The 13022-nt window shown below is 47.6% G+C and overlaps 1 protein-coding gene across 5 annotated transcripts in view; it reads left to right on the top strand.

The window, feature by feature from the left end:
* Positions 1-13022, top strand: part of LOC107263255 — a 152899-nt gene that overhangs the window by 66227 nt on the left and 73650 nt on the right. For 3 of the 5 annotated variants that reach the window (XM_015730242.2, XM_015730244.2, XM_025080613.1), the window contains exons 3-8: positions 6037-7620; positions 7728-7902; positions 7991-8230; positions 8304-8546; positions 8618-8811; positions 11570-11612. In XM_015730242.2, the coding sequence (XP_015585728.1) occupies positions 6037-7620; positions 7728-7902; positions 7991-8230; positions 8304-8546; positions 8618-8811; positions 11570-11612 (2479 nt within the window). The remainder of the gene's footprint in view (positions 1-6036; positions 7621-7727; positions 7903-7990; positions 8231-8303; positions 8547-8617; positions 8812-11569; positions 11613-13022) is intronic. The other 2 variants (XM_015730246.2, XM_015730245.2) reach the window with 2 other exon arrangements.

Genomic DNA, 13022 nt, shown 5'->3' with positions numbered 1-13022 from the left:
GATCGCAAAATTCAATAAATCCTTTTTTCATAAAAAAAAAAAAAAAAAAAAAAAAAAGCGGCGGCAATTCCCAATACCAAGCAACACGAGGGTACACCAAACGAATAGCAGCCGCGGGTCTTCACGCAATAAGAGATTAAGAGAAGAAGGCGTGTGTGTCTGTCAATGCCATGCCTCGAGCATTTCCTCTCTCCGGCAGCAACGTATAACGATAGCACAGTCTGTCAGTCACTCAATAACAAGACGCTCGCTCAGTTACTCGCCGCGTAGACTCTCAGTGATCTCGGTGCTAAATACGGGACAGCAGCAGCCGCAGCCCTCGAAGGGGGACGCCACGTGCATTCAATTTCGCAGACCCTTCGCGGAAGATCTGTGTGACCCACTGTGCGTGTGCCTGCGTCCGTGTACTCATTTCACCGTCCGTGCCCAGTGCTCCGCCGCTGCATCGGATACCCTCCTCTGCTTGTCTCTGTCCTTTTTATCCTTTTTTCCTTTTCGACACTCGAATGCCTGCGTGCGACCTGGGACACTTTATGAGAACTCTACTGTCTGGTTGCTGCTTCACCAGTGACGTCACGAGTGCCGTGCGTCCTCAGAGTAACTTTAATATTCCATAGTCCAACCGGGACGCAAGTCCAGATCGTCTTTTAAGGTCTTAGTCAGGCTGATTGACTCCGGTGCGTTCGTCATTTTTCATCGTTTTTCATCAATTTCATCCACCGTATAGCCAATTCGTGGCATCGCGCCGGTAGGTACTGCTGATTCTGTATTGCCGCGGCGAGTGAGTGTCTCTGGACCAATTAAAAGTGATGATCGTTTGTTGCGTCTCAGTCGTGACTCCGTTGCGGACTTGACAAGGAACAGCATAAATCTTTGGCTTCCAGTCTCCGTGGCCCAACGATTCTACTTGCTCGGGCAGCAACGCGAACCAGCAGGACTCGAGGCGGCCAGCAAATCTCAAAGCCGGCCAAGATGCGTGAACGGTGATTCACTGTGATCTGGGATTTATCGAGGCTGCGTTTACTGCATCGTACGGTCTTGCGAGCACCCGTGCCTTGTGCGTCGGTGTGACGACTCCTTAATCGACTCGCACGTAGCCAGGTGTCGCGCAGATTAATGGATAAGCCGTTGCGAATTTAACTATTACGCGAGCATTCTGTCTGCGACACGAAAATTAATCGACCTCCTTGGCACCTCGACACGCGCACTGCTCTGTTGTTTCGGTTATCACTGATAAAGTCGGGAGATTATTTTTGAGCCAACGCGGCGACGACACAGGACGAAGAATTTCTTCGGTCGATACTCGACGCCGGAAACGATCGTTTCAGGCCGGACACGCAATTCGGACACAACAGGAGTGGCCTAGATACCAGCACGTGCTTCTCCGGTTCGAGGCTCCCTGAGGTCTGTACCTGGTTTTAAGGTCTCGTCGAGGCTTCGAGGTTTCAAAGCCAAAAGCGTCGCTCGTGCTGTGTTTGCGTACTTTTTTTATTTTTCTACTTTTTTTTTACAATTATTTATTAAAGTAGGAGAGTCACGGCTCCGCGACATTAAGCCTGTTAAAGGCGGCTCTAAGTTCTTGGCTGCTGACGTCACCGTCATGATAATTCAGAGGCTGGCACGTCCGTGCATCTTTCAAAGTGGATGGTCGAACGATTCAATCGCAGTACACCTCGGACCCGGAACAGAGGTTCGAATTTCATCGATCACCTCGGGCTGATCTCCCGGCGCTTTTTGGAATTGTTTTTCTTGGACTCGCTTTTCGGAAATTCCACTTTGGGCTCGAGCGCGCAAACAAATTCTACGTCCATTCTTCCTAATCGGTGAAAGGAAAAGGATACGCGTCGACAGCGACAATCGACCTTAACGATATTCCAATAATTGAAGAGAAATTTCTGTTCAACGAATCGATTCAGATTTCTGTTTTTGTATAAATTATCTGTTTGGCCAAATATTACCTCGCGAATCCTTCCGATCAGCAATGGACCCGATTCCATTTAATTCACGCCGATTTCCTACCGATCGACGACGCATTTCGCAATTGCAATCGATCCTTGAGGTTCCTTCGTCGCGCGAAGGTGGCGAAGGATGGCGTCCTTGATTTCGCGTATCTCGATCGCAGTCTGCATTACAATTTCACGGTTTGCCGATGATCGACGAGCCTTCGTTTGGTTATAAAATTTCGAAGCGACGCACGTGTCCCGCAAACGTCAACACCCGTCGCGCGTCAAATGCATCCGCCGTGAACACTTTTCTTCAAAGGACACGCCATAGTCTATTTCTTTTTTTTTTTCCTTTAATTTCGTCGACCATACCTGCACGGTGTTACACGCACGCTGGTGTGAGGTAACCTTAACGATACATTGTTCGTACTCAACACGCCGACAAGTTCGACACTGTCTGAGCCCGTCGTAGCCTCAAGCTACTCCAAGGCGAAGATACCGTTTCTTACAGCCTCAACATATCTGACCTATTAATGCCGAAGAATCTACACGTACATAAGGAGACGGTCCCGTTCCCTTTGATACAGGTGTAGAATATGCATGACGTAGAGGCGAGATGTAGACACGGAAAGGAAGAACAGACCGACAGGAGGACTCGAGCAAGAGAGCACAGAGAGAGAGAGAGAGAGAGAGAGAGAGAGAGAGGGAGAGAGAGAGAGAGAGAAAGAGAGAGAGAGAGAGAGAGAGAGAGAGAAGAAACGAAACACTTTCTCGCAAGTCAGAATCAAGAGTAATAATCGTTAAGTCGGAAGAGTCCGCCGGGCTGCTCATTACATTCGAAGTGCCGATGGGCCCCTTGGCTTTCTACCGACGATCAAGAAAATTACAGGTTTACCTCATGTCACGACATACGAATACAATCGTATTTGCTCCTGGCCGAGCATCTCGAGCTGTACCGAGCTAATTTCCCCTTTAAATGTTGAACCCCCCGTTCGCTTCTGGGCTCCCGCCGACCCTTTGACCTGTAACACCCGGCGCAGCCGCGAACCTTAGCACCGGCATCGCCGTCCTCATCGGCCGATCACTTTGAATTATTCATTGGCTTCGGATCTCTCGACTCCGCGTACGTTCGCGATATATTTCATTGATCGACGTGAACCGCCGAGACGCATGGCGCAACGACGCCATTCACCGTTCATCCGAAATCATCATTTTTTTTTTTTAATCCGTTGCCAATGGAAACCGCGATCCCTCAGTGCACTCGTATGCGCGTCCGGACGTTCAGCGACGTCCTGGTTCGTTCGAGGTTATCACGTGCCGTTCGGAGATTTATAAGGTCTGCGTGTAGCGCAGCCAAGGAGCTCCGGTATGCCGCGTGGCTATATACATATTTTTTTTTTTCTTCCAGACTCCCATCTTCCCGTCTCTTACTACGAAAGATTTTTACTCCTCGCCAGTGACTCGAGTTACTTTCTTCGCGCAACGTTACTTCGCAGGAAGAATTATTCCTACTTGGGAAATACCCCACTGCGCGTATACCAGAGTACCCAGCTGTTAGTGGCATATGTCCAATTGTCTAGTTTGGTGGCTGGAGGGGGGGGAGGGGGAGGGGGAAGTCTCCATAAAACGACCATAGGCAACGTCAGGGTAACCTTACGCCGTGTAATTAGAATCGCTGCCTGTTTTTTTTTTTTTTCGACCTCTCACGCGCTCCTTAATCCCAACGATCTCTGTACAAGCAGGCTAATTAATTGAGGGGATTTCTAATTAATACCTTACGATAAGCTCGGTATATCGCTCGTTGAGCCTGGCGTATCGCTTGCGTAACCCTGCTGATACCACCTATAGATGCAGTTTCATTGAGATCTCCAAGTTTTTCGATATCGAGAACGAGCTGTATATATGTATATGTATTGCTATGACGCCTCGACGTCCCCGGTGGGAACGCTGCCCTAGTTTCTATGGAATTTGATTTTACTTGTATGAGGTATCTTTTACTTTTTTTTTTTTTTTTTTTTTTTTTTTTTTTTTTTTTTTTTTTTCAAAATTCTCACCTCCATTCTCGCACTTTTGTCACCCCCTCCGGTCACGCGATCACGTGTCAACGGGCAATTGCGTTCTAAGCTCCGCACGGCGCTCGGCCTGCAGTTTGCCAGCTTCCTCCAATGGACGCCCACGCCGACCACGCCGACCACGCCGAGCGTGCAGTAACGTTCCGCGAGGAGTCTAGGCAGCAGTGTGAAAGTAACACCGTATCGAATCGCAGGCGTGGTTAAAGCCTCGTGTCGCTTGTGAAATGATAATTGATCACTGCCGCGCACTCTGGCTAAGTAGTCGGACACGACTTCTGTCAACCGCGAGGTTGGCTCTAATCGCTCCGGCAGAGGCTGCGACTCTCAGTTGCGGCTTCACCCGTTTCCCGGCGCCATGAGCTTCGACGATGGAACTTTGAAACTCGGCTGCCTTCGGTTCATCTTTTCTCAAACTTTCTTATCGGTATCTCCGTGTATAGGCAAATTCCTCCCAATTGGGATAACCCCAAGGTTCGTATCGCGTTTTATAGTTGATTTTCAAATCAACCTAATTTTACACGTAACTGATCCTAAACCCCCTTGGACATGTACGGGAGGGTCCAGCTTGCCCCGTCCTATTCTCCTGTTCCATCGTTCTCTATGCATGATACATGTAGACGTTATATAAATAGGGGTGCGTTTATTTAGCGCAACGTCAACCTCCTTCTGTTATCCTGAACCATCCTGCCGTTCCTTGTTTAACCTTTTCCCCTCTCGTTACGATCCTCCAATCGCTTCGATGGGATTTCACACGCATGAGAGAGTTCATGCAAAACCAGCGACAACGTTGGCTTGTTTATCTACGTATACGCGTACACGTGGATATACGTTTCAACGATACGGTCCAGATCCTCGTGCGTACTCTGAATATTTTACTCTCCTGGTACCCAGCATCCCGCACTCTCCGTATAGACGATGGACCGCAATGTCGCCACGATCTTATACATAGAAACACACGATTAGGCTCAGTTCTAGCGTCACTGTCGTCCTCCTTGTCATTGTCCTATCGCAGGAGGCTCCTTTCCTGCGCTTAATCGGGCACCTGTCAAGGGTCGAACAGTTACATCGTGTCCCTTTGACATCGCGGAAAATCAGGCTCCGATTTTCTTGAGATTTTCTGCAACGCGACGCGCGAACGACTGCGCGGATCCTGTACTTGGATGTCAAAGGGCGGGATTGAATCGTCGGAAGTTTGCCGATCTATCTGGACTATCTGGACTATCTGGACTATCTGGACGGAGGGGAGAGGCGAGGGTGGGTTTACATTTTTTCTCCTGTCAATTAACAAAGTGCCTATCCTCTCCGCTCCTTCCAGAACATGTCCAGCTGGGAATTATCGCGGATTACCAGTGCGCTCAGCTGCAGCGAATAAAAGGATCGAGAGTCTATCATCGGCAGGCTTTAACTTTCGTCAAAGTGGGTCTGCGTGTAGCCGACGGCGATGCTTGACGGTCACACACGTGCACGGAGTCCCAGCTGTGGGCACACGGTGCATCCGCGTACTCGGGAACCGAGTGGTCCACGTTGCTCCGATCGGGCATCACCTATGGACGCGATCCGACGCGGCTCGGCGTCGGCGTCGTTGTAGCCGCGGCGTCCTATCGAGCCTAATCACGCGATTCAGCCGATCGAGACTTGCAAGCTCGACTTATGCAAATTGAATTTGGCCGAGGAGAGGACACACACGTAGCGTGTGTAACGTTGACGCGTGCTCTCTCTCTCTCTCTCTCTCTCTCTCTCTCTCTCTTCCACTCCCCACCGACGTTTATCCCAGAACGTGCGAGGGAGCCTTGAGCCGCTTCGCGCTCCTCGCTTCCATGTTTCGCGATCGGCCCTCTCTATTACTTCCTTTTTATTTCACTCTCATTTTATCTCGCGTATCAAGGACCCCCGACTAACCGCTTCGCCATACGGGATTTCACGTTTATCGGCTTGACTAGAGCAAAAGTCCATTGGTTTCACTCGGTGTATTCATTTTTTTCAATGCCGGTGGGCTAATTGGAATTTTTTTTAATGTTCAGGAGGAGATCGGAGAGATCATCGAATCCGTTCCATCCGCTGCTCTCGAGATCGTCGAGGAGCCGAGATTTCCTGAAAACTCGAGAAACAGACTGGGAGAATCGATAGGCGATCGGACGAAGTCTCTGCCGAGTAAAAGGAATGTCCTCAAGAGACAGAATTCCAGAGCTTACAACACGATCGGCAGGGACGATTACGGGGATTGGTCCGAGAACATTTTGGCCGAGTTCAACACGATAATCGCTAAGGAAATAAACGATTTGAGTAACGAGAAGGTCGATTGCCCGAGAAGAGGCTCTTCGAAGGAACAGCGTAAAATCGAGTACAGGGAGCTGCTCAACGAATTCGGTATCTTCGATAGCGAGAGTTCCGACGAGAGTTGCTACGAGCAGGTGCTCGCGACCGATCACTCTGTCGCTTCCGGCGGACGTCCTCGCGGGGACGTCCTGGGGAAGGCCGAGCTGCCCGAAAGTAAGAACGGGGAAGTCGACGGAGGGACGAGCCGCATGCTGAATTCCGACTACGACGAACCGCGGGACCGAATAACGGAGGAGCCGGCTTTCAGGAATTGCGTGAGTTTGCCGAAAAAGTTGACTGGTCCAGCGTTGTTCGATCGGCACCAAGAGATTTGCAGTTCGGATTACGACGAGCCAAGTGGTTGCGTCACCGTCGCGAACAAATGTTCCACGACTAACTGTTCTAGTCTTCCGTTGGACTCGGGTGGTCCAAGAGTGTCCCAGCATCCTTACGAGTACTATGCTGTTAAGCAGGAACCAAAGAGTACTTTAGAATTCAGCGAAGTAGAGTCGCGACCACATGAGAGCGACCGCGGAGTGGTCCAGCGGCCGGAGGATCGTAATAAAGCATCGCGGCTGCCCTCGGCAAAGTCTAAGCTGCCGCCGAGATATCTGGAGGCTCAGCGAAAGACCAGCCTGCCGGTGAACTTAATGAGCCAAAAGCGCAGGAAGCCCGGCCACGCGAAGCTTCAAAGGGGTAAGGTGCCCGAGAATGATCCGATGGAGCCTGACTACGACGACGTCTTCGCGAGCAACGAGCACGAAACGATCACCAGGTCGAAGTCGCTCGAGAACAACGTGCCGAAATCGGCGCCGGTGACGCCTACGGAGGAGAAGAAGCCGCCGTTTTCGAAATTGCTACGCAAGAGGCACACCCCGGTCTTCCACGAGAGCTCCGATGACGCTGTGCTGGTCAGAGTGTCCTCGCTTCCGGATCAGGACCTCATGCATCTGTCCAATGAGAGATTCGAGAGCCGAAAGAGCCTCGACTCGTCCTCGAGGAACGCTGGGAAAAAGAAACGCGCCGTTTCGCCGTTGACGCTGCGCTCCGACGTCAGCGCCAAGAGACTCTCGGAATCGGATAAGGACGTGAGGGAGATAAGTCCTGTAAATCTCAAGAGATTCGCGTTGCTCTCCAAGAGCAAGGGTAACGACGTCGCCGTCAATTGCGATCTGCCTCAGTCGGAGAGGAACGTCTCTGTCGAGAGCGTGGAAAGCGGGAAATCCGGGAAGATGCTGGGGACTGAGGAGATCATGAGGATCGAGGAGCACAACGCGAGATCTGGTTCGGTGAGTTTAGGGAAATTATTTGAGTCACTGTGAAGATGATGAGAATTCAATTTTATTAGAATTCTAACCGGTGATTAATATGCTCTATTAATTAATTACTCTTGCAGCTTCCAATTTCATTGCAGTCACTGTTGTCGCGTCTTCGAAACGGTTCGGGATCCTGCTGTCCCAACAGTCCACCGATAGAGAACGTTGCCTGCTCCGACATGGCAACGCAGACCTCGCCGGCTATTTCGAGGAGTTCCAGCTTCACTTGGGTCAGCGATTGCGAGTCTCCCAGAGGTAAAGAAATCCTTTAATTTTCTTCATAAATTTCTTTTACCCTATATTTTTTGTTTTACCTATAACGATTCTCATTTATTTCTTGCAGCCGAATCGAACCTGGATTCCCGATCCCTTCAAGATGAAAGTACTTTGGATCCAGCATCCCCACAGGACACCGTGGACGACGACAATAGATCCTCATCCTCGTCTCAGGATCTTCTGCAGAGCATGGACGAAATTTCGTCGGGCAGTCTGTCACCGGACACAACTGACAGGGCGTCTCCACTGGAGAGTGGAATTGGTACAGCTAGTCCACCAAGAAGCACTGATCGCAGATTAGCCAAACGTGAGTCAGTTTCTTCCATGGCGAATGGACCCTTGATCACCTCATCACATTCGGTTTGTCATTGATCCATAAGCAGCGTCAGGCACTGCCAAGTGTCATCGGCAGGAAACGTGGGAGAGGATTCGACGCAGACCCTCAAAATTGAATTCCCGCTCGGATAAAACCTGTCAGGATGTCTGGATCCGGAGGGAGAGCGTTCATACCCAAACGCGAGAGAACGAGGACCTTTACTCTCAGGATGCTGTCGACAGCAGCAGTGGACTCGATGATTCCTTGCCAAGGATCAAACCATCCAGACCGACGAACTTGCCTTTAGGTAAAATATCAACAAAAAAAGTAGGATCAACAATTTTCTCTAAAAAACATCATTATCTTGTTCATCTCCAGGCCTCTCGGCTACTGCCAGTAGTTCTCTCAGTTCCGGCGAATTGCTACAAACTCCACCACGGGCACCATCCTCGCCATCTGCCGCGAGTCTGCAGCTCAAGCCGGAGCCTCTACCTGTTGAACTGAGCAGCAAGAGCAGCAGCGCACCGCTTTTAGAAAATAACAAGGCGGGAATCACGCTTGAAAGTGCAACGGTGAGTCGATACGAATCGACTGTATTATTTAGACTTTTCTCAAATTCTTTTCTCTCTCTCTCTCTCTCTCTCTCTCTCTCTCTCTCTCTCTCTCTCTCTACTTCTGTCTTTCTCGTTCCACGGCTGCAATTATTCACGTTGCCGATTCGCCAGAACACAAGTTAAACCTGATCGCTGAGTTCTAGACACCCGATGTCCATTAATCATAGAGGAGGCAAAGCGTGTATGGCATTCGGTATCGAGATTACCCCGTGTAGATACCCTTCGACCACGAGTACGCTCATTCGTCCTTCGTTGATCCATACGATCCGTGCTTATGGGACCCATTAGTCACTGCCCACATGAATCGTGTACGACATTGACCATTGCAAATGCAGGTATTTGTATTTTCACCGAGGACTACTTCTTCGAGTAGATTGTAATTATTATTTTTATTTCGTTCCGCCGATTAGCTTTGAGGAAAATTACACCACGTGCTTCGGTGGTCGGTAACAGAGAATCCCGTTGAGAGGATGAAAAAGTGCAAAGAGGATTATGCGAATTTTGAGAATATATTTAAGCCATGACAAACACGAACGTCGGGATCGACGGAATTTCTTAATCAGGACGTAACGTTATTTCCACAATATTATTTCCTTGTATCTCCAGGCACGTCGTAAATTCTTGTTTGCCAATAAGATTGCCAAATGGAGTTTCCCGGCGCCTCGTTTATTATAGTTACTCCGAATCTCGACTAAACCGTCCAAAAGTCTTTTACGAGACATCAAGAAATCATAGGATTTTTCACTTGTTTCCAAAATCGTCTGCGCTTATTTTTCTGCCCGCATAATTTCACGAGAGCCAGTATTATAGCCAGCGTTAATTTTCACTGGATATACATAGACATATTGAAGGTTAGACTGGGCCGCTTTGATGCTAAAAGCACCCTCTGTCCGAATGCACGGCTGGCATTCAAATATTTTCTTTCGCTATAAAGAGCCACGCGTCGAAATGGCCGATGCCTTTTATCTAACGCTAAACTGTGGGTCGTTAACGTGATATTTTGAATTTTCGCTAGGTGTCTAACGGGATTCTCTCGATAACATCAGCAATGCCGTTACCAGGAATCCATGGAAGCTGATAAACGATATTTCCATTTTCATCCAGTAGAGTCTTCGTGACTTTCAGGAAATTGACGTAGGATTCGCGAGGAGGATATATTATTTTTTTCTTCTACTTTGACGATTTCTGGAGAAGAAAAGAGAGCTCTGTTTTTTTTTCTCTTTTTTTTTTCTTTTTTTTTTTACGAAATTTCCGATACCGAGAATCCTCAATGTAAAATAGCCTACCCGTATAGAAGCTAAACCGCTCTGGCATGCACGACCGAGTCTTTCCAAGGGACCCCGAGTACACACGCGAACACGTTGGCTACACGCGTGTTCGTGAATGATCAAAGCTAATGGACCAGTGAGCCGTGTTACGTATTAATCGGATGGTATCCTTCGACCCTCGAATAACCAGCCCGTATTTAAAGCTCAGGTGAGAGAGGATGAGCTTACCGATCAGGAAGGCAAAGTCTGCCCACTCGATATAGTACAGACGTTTCAGCCTCCAAATAGGATTATGATATTGGTGCAGCCTACTGAAAATCTCGAGAGACTCTCTCACAGGATCTCACAGAATCCCACGGAATCCCGCGCTATCGCCCATTCACTTGGAAATGCGAATCTTCTTGAAAAATGAATCTAAAGCCGAATCGCATCTCGGCTCAAGTTCGTGTTTGTCGTTCGCGCGATATTTGTACAGATCGCTCCGTATAAATACGTCATCTCGAAGCCGCACTTAGCTAATCGTCAAAAATAACATTAAAAGAATTTCAGAGTCATTTATCAAGCGCTTCCCTCCTATAGGATTCCGACTCCTCTCGTATCGTCGTCGCGACGCCTCGAATCATCGACGATGCTCCGTAGCCCAACACACGTGCAAGTACATGGACGCCAGCAAATGCCATCGCGTAGCGATACGTGTTTACGGGCTCTCGGAGAGTGTCCTTTTTGAAAGACTGCCGAAATTGATTCCCATCCGCAATTCTAATAATATAAATTTGATTTATCTCTCCATTTCCCCCTTTCGCGATCCTCGCAATCTTCGCTCTCTCCCTTCGCCCCTCTTATACATGTATTTTCTACTCCGGCAATATCAACGCGCCGCATCTGCGCATCCTGACGTCTCCTTGGGATTCTCGATTGCCTTAGTGTTTTTTTTTCTTTTAAGAGAAATTTTTCAAAATTTACGCAGTTTTAAAAGAGCGCCTCCCTCTCCCACGATATAAATGCCACAATTTCAGGAGCGCCAGGCTCACTTTGTCTGGCAATTCTAAAGAGCACAGATGCAGACCATCGCCGAGGTACAGTACGAGGGACGTCGGGACGTCCTGAAGCTTCGTTGACTGTAACTTTCGTTTCTTTAGAAGTTTCGAATACCTCCGATGGTATACGTAGACCTCCGAAATATACGTAGCAGTAAAAAAAAAATACAAATTCACGAAAAAGTACTTCTGTGCATTTTTTTTCGAAAAGAATTCTGAAGTCTTGAACTTTCAAAAATTTTTTGAATATCGTTAAGTCACAGACTTTCGTTCCTATTTTATTTGACATCCCCGACGTAACATGGACTATGTCTCAGAGACACTATCTTTCCAATGCTCCCTTTGTATCCACAAGAGTCCATGTTTTTAGTTGTATAAAGATTTTTACAATTTTTATTTTTGTTTTTCCAGATCCATCAACAACCGAGATCACAATCGGAACGACAGCTATCAGGTAAGTTCGCGAGAACAAGTAGCTCATTTATTATTATATACAGCAAGGCATTGAATAAGCAGTAAAAGAAATGCGGTGGCAGCGGGTTTAACGGTGAAATGTATTCCGGCGTCGTAGTTGCGTAGGCGAAACTTGTCGACAAGGCTTTACGATCCTTCGACAAGCAGCACGCGTGACAGCAACTTCGTGCCTTCCGGATAGTTTCTTCCGTAATGCGTGACGACTGAGGAGTAACTATCGCCACTTACTTCTAATCCATCTAATCACTGCCACTACTCAAACTGTTTACAAGGCTAGCATTAACTCCACCCGCTTCCCCGTTGCCCAGTAATTTCCCACACGAGACAACTTCGGTCTGTTTCGAACGACCGAACTGAAGTTGGCTACGGCTAACGGATACAGTCCGCTTTTCGCTGGGGAATCAACTGGAAACTTAAGTAGAGTAAAACAGTCGCAGGAAGTTATGACCGAACGGGGCTCCTTGCCAGCTGGACCGAGAAAATACGTCCGATTAAAAATTTGTCATTCAGAGAATTAATGACGATTTAAATTTCTCATCTCCAGGTAGATCAGAGTTAATAATTCTTTATGTTCACTTTGAGATGTAGTGTGCGAAATACTTGTTTCTCTAGGGTTCACCGAGGTGCGTTAAAAAATATATATTTTCCCTAAATAATAGAGATACTGTTCGAGCTGACCGAATTGACTTGATTAAAGGCAAAGTGAGTGTGACCCGGCTAAAGACCTTCTGTTCCTTCTCAAAGTGTAACGTCTTTATTTAGCTATACCTCATGACGGCCGAAACGAAAGGAAAATATTTTCTTTAAACGCACTTTAATTTGATTTCGGCTCTTTTACTTTTTCACACAAATATGACAAATCGTCGGATCTCCTATAGACTGTACATTCTTTATGGAATCAAAATGATTTCAAATGAACATTTTATTATTTATTTCAAGGGGGACCGGTTTTCAATTGACAGCTTAATTAAGGCGGCTTCCTCAGCATCCGCAAGCCAATGTCTTAAAGGTGATCAGAACCTGCATCGCGTCTCGTTCGCGATTACGCGATGTTAATTGAAATTCTCAGGGTTAATATTGTTGCCCTTTAAAATTCACGAGGAAATATATATATATATATATAGTATATATATAGATATATTAGCAGAAACAATTTGTTTCACACAGATTATGCGATACTTCTGTCCTGTAAACGAAGCGACTGTTTCCAGTATTACTTAAAACTTGGCAAAGTCGCAAAATTGCACGTGGCAAAAATTCGCATATTCGTCTCTCGACAGATGGCACATCTGTTTTCGATATCCATTTGAAAATTATATGAAGAACGTTTTCATTTACCTCGCGGCTCGTTAACTTTTCTTAAAATTGAAATTCGAATAGCACCCCCTCC

The sequence above is a fragment of the Cephus cinctus genome, unplaced genomic scaffold, assembly GCF_000341935.2.
Source record: "Cephus cinctus unplaced genomic scaffold, Ccin1 Ccin1_scaffold0143, whole genome shotgun sequence".
In the NCBI taxonomy this organism is placed as follows: domain Eukaryota; kingdom Metazoa; phylum Arthropoda; class Insecta; order Hymenoptera; family Cephidae; genus Cephus; species Cephus cinctus.
Note: the sequence above shows the minus strand (reverse complement) of the source record. Positions and strands in the feature narration are given on the sequence as shown.